Here is a 17,625-nt window from a genome sequence, read left to right on the forward strand (position 1 = left end):
AATAAAATGATGATTTCAGTAGTTTGGTCTAAGTTGTTAGAGTTCCTTATAAAAGCTCAACATTAATCAGAATTTTTGCGAAAAAGATTTATATGGATCCAAGTTGATGTCATTATCATATTTTATATTTATACAAGTTTTAAAGTTTACAAAGTATTTTTATCTACATTACCTCAGGAAATGTATGTGGTTATCTGCCAGGCCTAGAGGCCTGTGTGGGCTACCCGAGTCTTTCTTACCTCACCTCCGAGGTCTTCGGTTGGCCAAAACCGGATGCTCATATGAGAGAAAGGACGTTCCAGAGTCAAACAAGGGTTGAGCTTTATTTCAGGGTCTGGGTTACAAGTGCAGGGGGGTCTTCCTTAGGAGGAAGAGGGGGAGATTTCCTAAGGAGGCTAAGATCTTAAGGGATTGGAAGTAGAAGTACAAGTGGGGAGAGAGGGGGAGGGGAGAGAGGAAAGAAAAGAAGCGGAGCCTACTGTCCTCTTGGCTCCTCACGTGCTAAGAGAACTTTCAGGCTTCCTCAATCCTACTTAACCTTCAGCCACACAGTTTGCATCTCAATACCATGCTGTTAGATAACAATAGTGTGTCCAGATCCGGGACCATCTCGAGGGCGGGGAGATCTCTCTCCCATCACATTTCTCACGGGAAGAGGCAGAATTACTCGAGATAGCTCGGTTCACCTCTATTCCCTGCCGTTTCCTGGGAGGGTCTCGTGAGAGCTCTAAGATTTAGAAGCTCCCACCTTTACCCGCCCGAGACTGTCCACATGGAATTGAGCTTCCAATCCCAACAGTTATCTAGCATAATAACATAATTTGCATTGACTTTTATATGTTTAAAAACAACAACAGCAACTTTCTAGTTTGGGCAGTAAGTGGATAGGGGCTTGACTTGAAGTTTCAAAGACCTGAATTCAGTGTTTGCCTTAGACGTTTAGCTATGTGACCCTGAGCATGTCATTTAACTTTCGTCTGCCTCAGTTTTCTCATCTATAAAATGAGGATAAAAACAGCACCTACTGCTCAGGGTTGTGGTGAGAATCAAATGAGATAATAGATTTAAAGAGCTTTACAAACCTTAAAACTTTATGTAAATGCTGGCTATCATTATACCCATTGATCCTTTTAAATATTTTCTTTTGACAGATAGATTTATTCATAGTGGAAGCTGTTTCCCTGAGTCACTTGGAAAAAGTGCTTCTTGAACATGATGGAGAAGGTTATGGAGCTGGCCTTTATTTAAAGATGATAACTATCCAGGAGTCAAAAACCTCAGATATCGAATGGGTATTCCCATGTTGGAATTGGCTGGATTCCCATTTGGGAGCTTATGTAACTGCTTCAGAACTGAAGACTATAGGTAGGTCATTCTAGAATAAAATCTGAACAAAGCAAACTGATTGTAGATTATTTGACAACTAATAAACCAATGCTAGAGTTTCATTTCTGAAGTTCATTATTGTTTCCATGGCTTAATGAAAATGTCTGCTTGATTCGCTTTTTTTGCCATCTCATCCATGAATTTAGCCAATGTTTATGAAGTATCTATTGTGTACTAGGTGCTAGGAGAGAGATAAAATTTAGATAAGAAACTCTTTTCTCTTAAAGTACTTGCCATTAAGTAGGGGGCTAAGACACAAACAGAAATTATATGATAAATGCCTTAGAGATTTTGACGCAGAGGAAAGAAAATTAAGGGGCCACGGGTTCAAGTACTGGCTCTGCTACTTTATACCTGTTTGACATGAAGTAGCAATGCATTTTACCTGTCTGGGCTGCAATTTCTTCATCTGTAAAACAAGTAGTGGATGGGAGAACAGAGTAGAAGTTCTCTTCTAGTTCTAAATCTATATCCTTATTAAAATAAAGGTCCATGTGAGGTTTAAGGGGAAAGATTATTATTGATTAGGCAGCTAATTTCTCACAAATCAATTGGATCTTTAGAAACTCAAATTTGATTGTCAAAAATGTCATCTATTTTACTTAGCACTGACTTTCAAAGGAAAATTATCAGGATAAAAGATTGGGGGTTTTTTTGTATAAAAACAATATAGATCTTCAGTACAAATTAAAACAAACAAACAGTGCCACAATTCACCCTAACTTCATGAATGCCTTTTGGCTCTCTTGTGAAGAAGGAGCAGTTAAAGGATCAACACAGTTTTTCTTCATATTATAATATTCTGACCTAGAATTGTAGCAAAATTAAAAGTCATACTGCGTATTCTGTACATGTATAGATTTTGAGCACAGTTTGAGGATTTAGTATTAGTGTTTGATCTAGTTAATAATGAACCTTATGCCTTTTTTTCCTTCTTTTGGTACCTTTTAGTATATACTTACATGTCCTCATCCTTTAACTATTTGCAGAACCACAATGGTATTGAAGATAGAATGTTGGACTGGTAATTAGGAATCCCAGGGCTATAGTTCTATTTCTGGCATTTTTTAGTCATATGTTTTTTTAGTTATATGTTAGTGAGAAGGTAATTTCCTTTCTATAAGATTTGGTTTTTTCATCAGAAAAATATTTCTGACAATAATACCTGTAATACAAGTTTTATAGAATTATTATTAATTAAAGTTTATTAAGTAAAGTTTAAATGGGATAGTTAAAGAATTTTATAGAGTTTATAAATGACCCCTTTTAATTACAATGAACCCAAAGAAGAACTTGAGTGGATAGAGATCACTTATCTATAACTTTTAAGCCATTGTGGCAATAATAATAATAATTATGATGATGGTGGTGATGGTGGTGATGGTGGTGCCAGTGATGGTAATAATCCCCTCAAATCCCCACACATTCTCCAAATCATGAGGTGCAGCAGGGATGGTAAAGTGAAGGAATGCTAGCCAGAGATTATATACAGTGAGGAGTCTGTTTGCCCTGAGTCCTCTATTAGAATTATAAAGGTCTGGCAGGTATCTTAAAATACTAACTAATTGATCATCTGGCAGTATAATTGATTGTATTAGGCCCATGGCTAGTGTGTTAGATGGCTCCAGTGTGATGATTTCATACAGTTTTTTTTCAATAATGCCCTCAGTTCTGAGTTATAAAACAACAGGCAGACCATTAGTGCTCATGAAATAGACTAAAAATATCAATGCTTTTAGTATATGTTATCATAATACCATAAAAATTGGAAGACAAATCTCACCAGTTATAGATAAAAAAAAATTTCATACCGGTTTTACTCAATAATATTCTTTGCTTCTGCACAGCAACATAGTGTAGATCAATGAAGGGCAATCATAAGAAATCATGTCATTCCTAAACCCAAACAAGCTGAGAAAAGACAAAGAATTGAGGAGTTATTTTATTCTAAAGATAGAAAACTTGAAGAGCTTAAAGGCATTGAAGAATTTGCATAAGACAAAACTTCAGATATGCTATTCAGTAATGAAATGGGTGGAGGAAATAATGATAGCGTCTTGAATAATTTTCCAAAGGAGATGGGCATACTTAGAATGGAATTTTGAAAAGACTTTTTTTTTTTAATTTGATGGCACAAATCCAATTAATTGACCAGCTACAATAAAATAATAGCTCAAAAACCCTAGTATCTATTACAACTATAATGAATAAAGAAATTTTCCCATGATATTTGTCAATGAACATAACTTTGCAGTCCTGCATAGAACAAGTATATTCTGTAATTTTTGCCATGGTAGGGCCCATAGGAGAAAAGGGTATATCAAAGAATCTTTAACATCAAGATCCATATGCTACCATGGAAGAAATAGCTCAAGAAAACTAATGAGAACTTATAAAATGCATAAAAATTAATCAATATCTAGCACTAGAAAACTTGAATACAAAATTACCCAAGGAAAATCTTTGAGAAAGAAACAAATGTATATGTCAAAAGTCAATAAAAGAAATTATTTACTTGACAATTGAAAATATAAGCCAAAAAGTTAATGTAATTCAAGAAGTAAAAGTAATGTAAAAACAATCAAAATAAAAATTTGACCTTAATAAAAATATTATATGGAAAAATATTGCATAATTTGTATAACTACATATTATTATATAGAAAATATTATATGGAATATTCTTAACCTGAGATCCATAAATTTTATTTCCGAATTTTGACAATTGTATTTCAATATAATAGTTTTTCCTTGTAATTTTTTGTATTTTATTTTATGCATTTAAAAACTATTCTGAAAATGGGTCTATAAACCTTTATCATACTACCAAATGGGTCTATAAGAAGAAAAAACTCCATTATAGAAGCCTGAGAATCAAAGGAATTAGAAGAGTATCCTTAAAGAAGAAAGAAACAGAAAAGTTCTGGCAATCTAAATGGTAGAATAAAATAGGATGGGTCAGAAGGTGGGAAAACCTGCCAACACTGAAGGTGCTTTTATTCTCCCTTCCCTCTCCCCCATTCTTGCAACACACATCTTCTCTTCCTTTGCCAGGCTCCTAAGAAACCATTCAGTCTGCTTGAGTACTCACATAGTTTAGATAATATAGAAGTCACTAATTCTATTCCATTTGGTAAGATAGTAAGCCACTAAACTTTACCATCTTCCCTGCCACTCAGTATATCTTAAGGTCTTCTAAGACTTACCAATTAACTGTCCTCTGTTCTTTACACTTCTGTTTCTGATTGACTTAACAAGGGCAACAGTCCATTGTTGGATAAGACCCCGTCTTTAGTGAATCAAGCAAATAGAACTTAGTATGAAGAACACCTCAATCTCTCCTTGAATCTATCAGGCATTTCCACTATGCCCAGCTGGAAGTCTATTCTGACTAAGTGAAAGAACTGGCTGTATCCTAAGGAGCTTGTACAAAAGCCAGAGCTGGTTCAGGACTGGGGAGAAATATCTTGGGTCTGGCACTGGAAAAAGAAGGAGTGGGGCTATCAAGAGCAGAGTCAAAAAGAATTGACATTGTAGGGACAACTAGTGAAAAGAGAAAAAAAGTTGTATTGATCTGTCCCAAAGCAGAGATGGTGGAAGGTTTAGGCTGATGCTCCCCCACCTCCACTCCTTTGTGCTTGTCTCCTCAAGGACTGAGGGAAGTCCCAAGAAAAGGTCTACTTTTTCTCTACCTTCTCCCAGTGCCTGATTGTTACTGGATACTGTAATATACTCTGGTACTTCTTTACCCAAAGTGTTTCTGCTAGCCTAAATGTTGCTTCAGCCATGAAGTCCAGAGATAAATATAAATCTAAATAAAGGTAGAGAGATTTGGTAACTTTTGCCTTAAAAGTAAGAAATTTTTCTGACTGGGATCTCAGAAGAATTGTAATTATATTCTTAACTTTTCATTTGAAATTAAATCCTTAAAGGGGCAGAGAATGGAATAAAGTGAGTAATTAGTGCAGTGGGGTTGTCGCATGCTTTTACAACCTAAACATCCTTGGGGCAGCACCCCTATGTGAACTCTGAAAACTTCTAGCCTCTTTATATCTCGCCATTGAACTTTCTTTTTTGGGGTTGTTGCCCCCAACAAAGAGATGAAGTCCTTAAGAGCAGGGACTCTATCTCTTTTTCTTTTGATATTATCAGTGTTTTGCACTGTACGGTACAAAGCCAAATAAATGTGTTTTTTAAATTAATTTATTCAACAAAACAAAACATCAACTTGCATTAGACACAAAACAGGAAGCTTACATGCCATTAATGTAATGAATAACAGAATAGTTACATCAAAGGCAGAAACTGAAATTCTAGTCTCCTGGTGAAACGGGAAGGAAGCAGGTCTGGATAAGAGCCATAATTATCAGATCATTCACAGTGTTGCCTGACTTGCTAGCAAAGCACTTTACCAGTTTTCTCTCTGATGAAACCTGAGCTCATTAAAAAAAAAAAAAACATCATGTATCTATTACTAAGATTAAAACACCACACCCCTCTAAATATAGAGAAATTGGGTGCTTTTCTCACATACTAAACAGTCACAATATGAATCTCTAAAAATTCTATATAGAACCTTACAAGAAACAATATTTTGACTGAGCATCAAAAAAACATAGGATATTTATTTGGTGAGTATTGAACAAGTCATACAGAAGCGTCATAGCATAAACTATTTTTATTGATTATTTGAAAAGTTGACTCAGTTCTGCACTCATGACTTAGTCATGATTGTACAATAAATAAAATACTTCTAAATATAGTGAAAATACTAGAGAATTTGACTTTTATATAGAAAACTGTTCTCAAATTAGAATACTAATAAAATGATGTAAAGAACAGTTAACATAAAATGTCATCTTCTAGGGAAACAGTTGTTTCTACAGTCTATTTATGCCTGCGCTTAAACCCATCATCATTACCACTGAGTTAAGAAGAGACATAACAAAACATGTTATTCATCTCTCTTATTTACAGAGACCAAATCAAGTTGTTTGGTTCCACTAAGAAGTACATATAACAGCAACTTCATCTCTTGAAAAATTTCTCCAACGTGTCTGTCATTTAAATGTGATAAGTGTCAAATTGTTAGTTTCCCATTTAGACTGAAGCCTTAGAACTTTATGCTTTTAAGCTGAATTGAACCAATGGATAAAGTTGATGTTTACAGCTCCCCTGGGCTTCTCCAAGAAAGACTTTTCAAGGATAAGGAAGGCAATAAGAAGGAAGCTAAGGCTGTATATATTAAGAAATTGACTGTAATCCTGAAATCAAATAAGAGCAAGAATATATTTGGAGAGATTGATACTTATGCAATACTCATTTTAACATATACATTTGATATATAAAATAGATAACAATGAATCTATAAGGCATCCACCAAAAACCTATACAATGCAACTCAGGGCTCATCACCCCAAGGCAATTATAAAAAGATGATCACTTCTTTAAGAAAAAGAAAAGACAGGATTGATAGACATTCTCGTAGCACATAATAGGTTAATAACTTCCATAAATACTTTTGCAATTGAATGATATCACTTCACAAAGCAACAGTACAAGATGCATATGTCACTGAATTTATTGAATGTAATCAAGAGTGTTTTATCTGTGGGTAGAGATTATAGAACAGCTAAGATACAAGACTGGAATCCAAAGGCACTCCATGGGTGACATTCACATTAGCTCAACCATCAGTATGTCAACAAAGGAGCATCAAGCACATGACTGAGTCATGGAGATTCGTTCTTGGAAATGATGATATGTATGATAGCAACTCCGCATCAGTCATCACCACCAGAAATTATAGAAATGTTATCCATAAGACTGCCTGTAATACAAAGGATAGAGTTCTGAGCCTGAAGTAAAAAAGACCGGAGTTCAAATCTGGCCTCAGTTACTTACTAGCTATTTGACCTTGGTCAAGTCATATAACTCTCATTTATCTCTGTTTCCTCATTAATGAAATGTGAATAATAGCACCTGCCTTTCATGGTGGTTGTGAGCATCCAATGTGATATTTGAGAAAAGCACAGCGTTGTCTAACACAGAGTTAGACAAAAGCTTATTCCCTTATTCCCTTCTTCTCCCCTTATGGAGCTCAGACTTAACAACTGGTGCAGATCAGGAAGTTAATTCATGAGAGATATACCACATAGCACCTTGAGAAAATTTGACAAATCTTGATAACCAGGAAGATATGGTCTGTGATTGAGAATTATAGAGCTTAAGCTTATTGTCCTTTATCAACTAATAGACAATAAATCCATGTTCAGTAAATATAAACCCCCAAATATAATAGAAATTAAAAACTATACTGGAATCCAAGCATAATTACAGACAGAGCTGTTGTCGACAACCACTGGGACATTATACTGATACATAAAAAAAATTAAGAACAACATTTTTAATATAGGTTACCATATAAAATATTCCTTATCTTCAAACTACATGAGGATAAAAAGATTTTAAAATATTGAATATTCAGAAAAAAATTAAGACCCCTGAGATTTTGCATGAGGTGCATACCATTAGTATTGTCCCATCTGACATTAAAATTGTCCCAAAGATATTTTCTTTATTTTTTTGCTTAATTTTATTTTTTTATCAGGAACTTATGCACCAAAATAATATTTACTTATACAGCAGACACAAAAAAGAATTTTATATGAAACAGGGAAACCTCTCATTTCACTCAATCACGTGATTTTGAAGAATAAATTCTATATGTGAATTTAAAAATTATTTTACTTCTCTGTGTTTCTTTCTGAATTTCCTTTTGTTTTGTGCCTTTAAAAAGTTATAATAATCTTTAATTTTTTGGGGCATAATTGCTGTTACTCCTCTACAATTCTTCCTTCCTCTACCTTTTGTTACCTCTAGACAACCACCCCATCCCAACCAAGAGTAAGTGGGGGGAAAATCATCAAATCTTCTAACAAATATGCACAGTCAAGTCAAATGAATCCATGCAGTGGACAACTGCAAAAATGTATTTCTCCGTACCTTGTGTCTATTACTTTTCTAACAAACTGGGGAATGTGTCTCATCATTGGTCCCCTGGAGGCATAACTGGTCAGTCATTGCTTTGATCGTAATTAGACTTCTAACATTTTTTTGTTTTGTTGTGTTGTGTTACTTTGTTATTATGAAAATTGTTCCCCTGGCTCCGATCACCTCACTCTGTCAGTTCATACTACCCAGGATTCTCTGAAATCTTCTCTTTCCTCATTTCTTACAATGCAATAATAATCCATTCCATTCATGCATTTGTATACAATTTGTTCAGATATTACCCAATCATTAGTAGGAAATCTAAGGTAACTCCCTTAGAATCTAGTTATTTTTAATTTTAATCTTTTTTTTAATTTTAATTTTAATTTCCCCTTCAGGGTCAAGAAGTTTATTTTGCTTATTCCTATTGCCTTTCTGGTGCTGTCTTTCCTCTTAACTCACCTGTCACATCCACACATATTTCCATGTTGAATTAAATTCTTTCCTATGCCAAAGTGATTGTGTGCATATGTGTGTGCATGTGTGTACACTCCTGGGTCTTTTTCAGATGAGAGTGAAATTCATGATGCCCAACCCTTTTTTCAGATTTGTCTAGCATCAGAATTCATCCCTTTCTTTATCCTTCTACACCTCTCTTTTCCCTTTTAAATCCTAAGTACAGAACCAATTCTTTCTTCCCATCCCCCCCACATATATATACATATACATACATATGTATTATATACATACATATGCCTATGTATGTATATAATACATATGTATGAATGCATATATGTATGTATACTTCAACCAGGTTCTCTTTTTATTTTTTTTCAACTCCATAAATATGCTTTGAAGATATTAAAGCTTTGAAAATACATTTGTTTCTTTGTGCCTGTTACAATGTCAGCACTATATAATCACACAACTGCCAATTATTCAAATAAATTTATCTTCATAAATTTCTCTGGACAATTATGTTTATATGTCAAACGTTCTACTTACCTTTGATCATTATAAATGCGTAGAAGACCTCTGTTTCATTAAAGATACCTTTTTCATGCATAGGAATTATATTTTTGTTTTCAGAGTAGGTATTCTTAATTGCAAAGCTATCTCTTTTACCTTTTATGATTTATGATTCATTTTTAGTAGAAGCTACCAGGACTTGTGTGATCCTATTGTATTTTGGTCCTTGGATCCTTTTGTGGTTACTTGAATTTTTTCTTTGATGTGAGAACTCTGGATTTTGGTGAATGTTCCTGGCATTTTTCCTTTTGAGGTTCCTTTCAATAGCTGTCATTTACATAGAGCTTTGAGATTTATGGAGTACTTTACAGATGTTTTCTCATTTGAATCTCACAACAACATGGGAGGTAGATGCTATCATAGCTCCATTTTACAGATAAGAAAACTGAGACTGAGGTATATTAAAGTGATTTCCCCAGGCTCATACAACTGCTCAGAGTCTGAGGCAAGATTTGAATTCAGACTTTCCTGTCTCCAAGTCCAGAACTCTATGTAGTATACTGTTTTGTTGTCTTCAGTCTAACTGAAGACATTTTACATTATCCTCTGATACTATTATATATATATGTATACATACATGCATACATATATATGTATATACAGTTTTTATTCAGGATTTTGATGATGCTCAAAATCATAGTTTTGGGGAGTCCAGTGATCCTTAAATTATTTCTCCTTTCCTGTTTTCCAGGTCAGAGTTTTTAATATCAGCTCACATTTTCTTTCATTTTTCTGCAATCTTTTCATTTTGTTGTAATATTTCTTACTATCTCATGGAAACATTGATTTCAGTTTTGCCTATTCTGGTTTTCAGAGAGTAAACTTAAGTAAAATTTACTGCTTTCTATTCTAAACTCTTTATTCTCTTTCCAATTCTGACCTCAGGAGAATTCTTTCATTTAAGAAAAACAAAACCAAACAAACAAACAAAAAACAACTCTTAGTTTTTTCCCCTAGGTTTTGATATTAATCTCATTAAAATCCCATTTTTTTCTTGAGTTTCTGATTGCAGTTATTGAGTTAGATTAGCAATAATTCTTTGTACTGATCGGTGTTCTTTATTTCCTCACCTCTTCAGCATTTGTCCCTGTACTTGGACTTTGTTTCAGATTCCCTGCTGTGTTCTTAGTACAAATTGTAAGCCCTACTTAGTCTCACCCTGGATCATTTGTCCTACACTGAGGCCAAATTGAGATTCAAACTGCCCTGTGGTTTTTCAGTACAGAGACCTGGTCTGAGAGAGGTGGCACCATGTTGGTCTGGTCAGCTCTGTACTGGACACTTCCATCTACTCCTTTAATGGTCTTCCAGGATCCGACCTAAGGGTTTTCTTTGTCACTACGTCTGGATGCAGAACATCACAGGTTATGTGTGTCCCTGGCCATCTCTGGATACATGATGCAACTACTCTAGGTTGGTCTTGACATGCCTGACCTGGATCCAACTAACTTTTATAGTGTTCTAAAAGTGGAAGAAATCATTTTCTCTAGCTTTTCGTTGGATCTCTTGATTACTTAGTGCTATGTGAATCTGATTGTTTTACTAGAGTTTGAGTATGGGAACTGGTCAACCTGCCACCTGCCAGGTGAGATAGCTGCCTCTACAGGTGGCAGGCTATCTAGCTCCCACACTCATACTCAATAAAATTCACATTTTATTTATGTGTGCTTTAGTTAATAGAACATTAAATAGGAAAGGATAATAGCAGAATAGCTACTTGTTCTTGGGCCAGTTCTATTTGAACCCCTTTAAAGAGAAAAAATGTATCAAATAGTGATGATCCTATTAACATTAATGACAATAAAGTTGATAAAATAAATTTCTACAGTACTTTAACATTTTAAAAGTAGTCTCATGTACATTATATCATAATATTCTCACAACCAACCTGTGGACTAGGCAGTGGTGTTATTTTTACCCTAGATGAAGAAACTAAGTCTAAGCGAGGTTAAACAATTTGCCCACTGTTGTATCATAAGTGTGCTAATGCGCTTTCTAAGCCAACTGGTTGAATATCCTGAAATTGATGCTAGCGGCAATTCCATGGAACCCTCCTACATAGGTAAGCCTGAATCAAATACCCTAAGGAGTCTGATAACCTGAAGTTCTAGATTTCTGTGTTGTGTTTCTAATTAATGTACTCATTTTGCTAAGTGAGGTACAGTTTACTTTTGTGCTCAAAAATTGAGCAATCGCATTTGTTCCTTGTATTTCTTTCATATTAATTTTTATATGGTGCTCTGTGCGCATGATTATTGAATATAGACTAGTCAGAAGAACTAACTGATCTTTTTAACTCTGGGGGAAAAAAGAATGATAAATCTGTAAGACTGTAGGACCTGAACAGGATGCCAAGCAGCTTGGATTTCTTCCTGAATCATCTTTGCCTTTGTAGTAGCTGTTGGAATGCAGTCTGCGTCACAATAAGGTGATGCTTGGGACTGCACACTCTTTATAAGACTAACCTTGAACATCAGAAAGGCTTTCTTTGGCAGTAGCTGTTCTCCCTTAGAGGAAGAAGTCAAGAAAAGAACAGAAAACTGTAGAACTTCAAAACTGAGCTCCAACTTCTCATTCATTTCTAGTAAAATTCTTGGTCATCAGAGGCCTTTATGGTGAAGCTTCCTTATTTAGAGTTGTCATGACCAATTAACAGTAACAAAATAGAGACTGCTTCCCTGCATATTAACCAATTCCGTTATATTGATTGAATAGAACAGTCAATTCTAAGGACCCTTCCTTGTGGTCTCTAAATATTGTGAAAAATAGTTTACTAAACAGTCAGTTGCTAGTTTGGATGAATTAGCTAGACATGCCATGCTCACTGAACTGAATACAGAAGGCATTTTTAGAGGGAGAGAAAGACAGAGACAGAGAGACAGACAGAGATAGAGAGACAGAGAGACAGAGAGACAGAGACAGAGACAGAGAGACAGACAGAGATAGAGAGACAGAGAGACAGAGACAGAGACAGAGAGACAGAGAGAGACAGACAGAGACAGAGAGAGAGACAGAGAGACAGAGACAGAAAGAGACAGAGAGACAGAGACAGAGAGAGAGAGACAGAGACAGAGAGAGAGTGAGAGAAAGAGAGAAAGACAGAGACAGAGAGAGAGTGAGAGAAAGAGAGAGAGAAAGACAGAGACAGAGAGAGAGAGAGCGTGTGTGTGTGTGTGTGTGTGTGTGTGTGTTTACAATTTCTCGTTTGCAGTTCCTTTGCTTTGCTATTTTGAAGGGAGACCATGGAAGAGCTTGGCATTAATTCTCTCTCCTATGATGAGTTGTTATTAGAAGGCAGGGTTTCTTAATCTGGGGTCTATGAACTTGTTTAATTTTTTGGATAACTGAATCTTAATATAATTGCTTTCATTTGTAAATCTATGTGTTTTTCTTTATTTATCTAAAAAACATTCTTTTGAGGAGTCTACAGTCTTCTCCAGACTGGTTAAAGGAGTTCATGACACAGAAAAGGTTAAAACCCCTTGGGCTAGGGCCTAATCTAGGATACTTGTAGAGTCTTAAAACAGTAACTAGATAGCAAGGTAACAATTGCTATAAGAGTTAATGAAATAAATACTAATTCTGCTTAAATAGACAGGGTTCTTAAATGATATGGTAAGTTTTTCTCATAGTGATAATTTTCTGAGACTAATTTAGGGATGGTTCATGCCCTCCAGTAAATCATTCTCAAAAGGAAAAGTAAAAACAACTTGACAACAAGAAAAAAAAAAAAAGCACTTGAAAGCTAAAGTTTAAAACACATAAGAACACCCAGATGTTACATCTCTTCAGAAATAAAAGCAATACTGTATTGCTCTCTTCTGAGTAACTGTTGCCATAGATACAACATAACCTGCAAATATAGTTTCGTTCATTCTCTGTAGTGTATAGTCTCTGGTTCAAATATATTATGATTTTCCCTTGTGTTTTCTCTTCTCATTTGATCATCTTTTTTAAGGAAAAAGACTGATTTGTACCCCTGAGCAGCCCCTGGTCAATGGGCGTTCTCCTGGTTCATGGATAGTGGACATCACTGGATGCAAGTTGAGCACCAAAGAAGAAATGGTAGAACTTTCCCTAGTCTTTTATGGACATCTGAATCACAAAAAGTTGGCACTTCACATGACAGAAAATGGAGCACAAATCAAAGTATTTCACCCTTTTCTTATTAACAAAACACTGTGTTAGAGTGAGAAACCCACGAACTCTTGGGGAATCATTTTCTTATAATTAGATTAAGGCTCTGGTGACCATGCTGAGAGATGCTCTGTGTTCGCACTTAATCTTCTCCTTCTAGTTCTCCTTCTTTCCCTGCCAGATGTGTCTTTGTCTCCTCCTTTTCCCTTAAATCCCCTTTACTGCCACACAGAGACTGTCTCCACGACACCAGACAACTGGTTTGATTAATATTTTGACTGAATTGACAGGTTATTTTAGCATCATAGAAAATAGCCACAGGAGAGCCTTCCCTAGTGAACAGAGCTAGGAGCACCCAAAAACACCTATTTTGAACAAAAATGATTTTAATGGTGAGATATTTCAGTTTATTTTTATATTGTCCAGAAAGAAACTGGAGAACAGGACACCTTTCAAATGTGCTTCTTCAGTAACCGAACATACAAATCTGATTGTCTGTCAATATCTGGGAGGGGTTGAGAGGAATGAAAAGGTTTTTAGGCTTTTAAGTTCATCTTCTCTTTTTCTTCCTATTGATGAATACTCAGAATTCTTCAGAGATCATTGCTTTACTTTGAAATAAACATATTCCTGGGAATTTGAAACTAAATACAAACATTTAATTTCCAGAATTTTACTTACTAGAATTTTGTTACCAAGTGATAGGTATTCAGAATTGTCTGTATAGACTGTAAAATCTTATATTATCAGTCTGAAAACTCTAAGTGGTTTCTAAGAAGGAATACTTTGAGAAATCCAAGATTGAAAAAAAACAGGGCATTACTCTGTGAAGTTTTGAGAGAATAAGTAAGAAAGTAGATTATACCAAGAAGAATTTTCAAATTACTTAAATATAAAAGTTTCTAATCAACTAACTCATGTACCCCTTTGAATTAATTAACCTTCAGTCCCTGCCTTTGCAACATATCTCCCTCTTTACCATTTGGCAATTCTGGAACAATAAAATTTATAAATTTGCTAGCATTCAAATTCAAGGACCTTACTTATTTTTATAAATATTTTTCTAAGTAGCTGGAATGGCATGGTGGAAAGAACACTGCTTTAAGAGTCAGGAAAGACCTGAGTTTGAATTCTGGTTCTGATACTTACCTGCATATTAGCTCTGTGACCAGGCAAGTTCCTTAACTAACTTGTCTAAGACTGCTTTCTCACCTGTAAAATGAATACAATAATACTTATACTACCAAGCTCACAAATTTGTTTATAAAGATAGTATTTTGTAAACCATAAAGCATAAGAAAAATGTAATTGTTTTTTCAAAGAATAAGGAAAATTGTGATGTTACTACTTCATGCATAGTCCAGAGCCCTAAGATTTCATTACTGTGGTCGCTGTCCCTCCACTAGGACAATTCATAACCAGGCCATCACATTGTATATGGGTCCTAGGCAATTGACAGTTAATTTCCTTGCCCAGTATCACAGAGCTAGTAAATGCTAGAAGGAGGATTTGAACCCAGATTCCTCTGACTCTGTGCTCACCAGTCTCTCTACTATATCACACTGTATCTGTATGATTTTTAATATTTCTTGTCTGGGTCTATATTAGGCCTTGAAACCCATTCTTTGTAGTTCTGAAGCCATCTCTTCATTCACTATATCAGGGCTGTATTTCAAAATAAGTATAAGATAGTTTTATCAGGTAGGCATTAGGTGGCACAGTGGATAGTGTGCCAGGGTTGGAGTCAGGAAGACTCATCTTCCTAAGTCCAAATATGCCCTCAGTAACTTACTAGATGTGTTACCCTGGGCAAGTTGCTTAAACCTTTTTGCCTCAGTTTCCTCATCTGTGAGATGAGATGGAGAAGGAAATGGCAAAGCACTCTAGTATCTTTGCAAAAAACAAGCGAACCCAAAACAACCCTCAAATGAAATCACAAAGTGTTGGATATGACTGAAACAAATGAATAACAACAAAATGTATCATGAATACACATACATGTGGAGATATGTGTTCATACATTTACTTCTACATACACAGATGTGCACATGACATATACACATACAGTATGCATGTGTGTAACATATAAATACATGTATGTACATTTATAACATACATATGTATGTGTGTGTGTGTTTTTATTCTAATAAATATTGAATTCTCTAAAAGTGAGCAGAACCCCGACATACACAGGAGGGCCTGCTGTTCAGGGTCCTAGATCTACTCTAAAAGGAAAGGCAACTTTGGAAGGGTGAACAATCACTTTAATGAAGCACATGTATCATTCTCTTAGTTCAGGGGAAAAGTCAGCACCCTGAACTTCAGAGAAAATACAAAGAAATAATAGTCAACAGACAGGGCTTCCAACTGTCTGACATAAGCAACACATACATATAGATCAGCAGACAGATGCTGTAGTCTGACCGTTACATACATACATACATACATACATACATACATACATACATAGCTACCAGAGAGAGAAGCACCAACATCTGGGTTTTCAAAGCCAGTGTGTGTGAGGGGGAGGCTCCTTCGTGGATGCCCAGAGTCTTCTTTGGCCAAATAAATGCTTCCAATGAGTAAGCCCCAGAGCAAAACCTCACCTCAGAGTACTTATACATTTGTTTAGAGACAGAGGGCATCACAACCCTTGAGAACCAGTGCCTCATTAACAAAAGGTTTGGGCCTTCCTACAAATCTTCTGAGACTCATTAATGGGTGGGGAATATCTTCTTTAATCACATTATTCAATCAGAAGCACTTGATTATACTAAAACAAAAAAATGCACTACCAATACAGATTCCAAATGCAGCTCAAAATTGATGAGCAGAGTTTGAGAATGAAGAAACATTTGACAAATTATTTTTTCTTCCAGGATGAACTTGAGGGCATTGGATCACTTTATAAACTTCAGGTGTCAGGAACATCCATTCAACTGAACAGATCATGGCATTTAGACACAGTACACCTGAAACATACAGCCACTGCCCTGGAAATGTGGTTGATTTTTGACTGTTGGTTTAGACCAAATGAAGAGGACTGTGTGGAACTTCCTATTTTGGTTTCAGGCCAAGACCCTCTACCAGGTAATATTTTTTGACTCTTTTCTTGAAACAATAAAAATTAAAATAGAAAATAAAATTAATTTACTTTATTTAAGAAAAAAATCCAGATTTCTTACAAATAACCTCAAAATAAATTCATCTTAATCTCATAAAATGTGTGAATCTAATTCTTTTTCTTCTGATCCTTAATAACCCTTTGCCTTGAAATGCTTTTTTCATCTGTACAGACTACAATGCACTAGATAAAGAAGTAGGTGCCCTAACAAATTCCGAAGAACTGTTTTGGATTCTGTAGCTGATAACTGGGTTCCAGTATGTAACCAGGGAACACACCTACATCTTGTTTTGGGAAACAAGATGGGAAAAAGCACTGAGCCTGAAACAACTTATTAAATCTTACCTCCAAGGCCAGCAAATGACTTTTGTGATTGGTGAGAGTAAGGGGTGCTTAAGAATTGAAACTTTGTTTGTTGGTACTATATTGATATTCATCTGAGATTTATTTTAAAATGTAAGCATGTCATTATGTTTACTCACCAGGGAGGAAAAAAATGAGGTCAATTTTACTTTCTGGTTTCCCCAAGACAGGGATGAAAAGCTTTGGGGAACAGAAACTACTTTTTCTACTTCCTTGTCAATCTGTGATTGACATAGGAAAGTAAGTAGCCAGAGAATATTTGGCTATGGAAAGTCTGTTCAGACACTCCTGAGTTCACCTTGGACTCCTTCAATTTTTACTATTTTTTTTTTTGTAATCAATCAATGAACAAACTTTTATTAAGTGCCTACTATGTGTCAGGCAAAGTCCTAGGCAACGGAGATACAAAAACAAATATGAACCATTCAGGGTCACAAAAGAGTTTATGTACAAATATTGTTGTTATTCAGTTATATCCAACCCTTCTTGACCCTATTTGGAATTTTCTTGGCAGAGATACTGGAGTGGTTTGCCGTTTCTTCTCCAGTTAATTGTACAGATGAGGAAACTGAGGCACACAGGATTAAGTGACTT

At 35.4% G+C, this 17,625-nt stretch overlaps 1 protein-coding gene across 5 annotated transcripts in view; it reads left to right on the forward strand.

Moving 5' to 3' along the window:
* LOC140501243 (lipoxygenase homology domain-containing protein 1-like) overlaps positions 1 to 17,625 on the forward strand; it is a 680,545-nt gene that overhangs the window by 486,084 nt on the left and 176,836 nt on the right. For all 5 annotated transcript variants that reach the window (XM_072604606.1, XM_072604605.1, XM_072604607.1 and 2 more), the window contains 3 exons: positions 1,152 to 1,365; positions 13,366 to 13,556; positions 16,424 to 16,634. In XM_072604606.1, coding sequence (XP_072460707.1) covers positions 1,152 to 1,365; positions 13,366 to 13,556; positions 16,424 to 16,634 — 616 coding nt within the window. The remainder of the gene's footprint in view (positions 1 to 1,151; positions 1,366 to 13,365; positions 13,557 to 16,423; positions 16,635 to 17,625) is intronic.

This window comes from Notamacropus eugenii, chromosome 4 (assembly GCF_028372415.1).
Source record: "Notamacropus eugenii isolate mMacEug1 chromosome 4, mMacEug1.pri_v2, whole genome shotgun sequence".
Lineage (NCBI taxonomy): Eukaryota > Metazoa > Chordata > Mammalia > Diprotodontia > Macropodidae > Notamacropus > Notamacropus eugenii.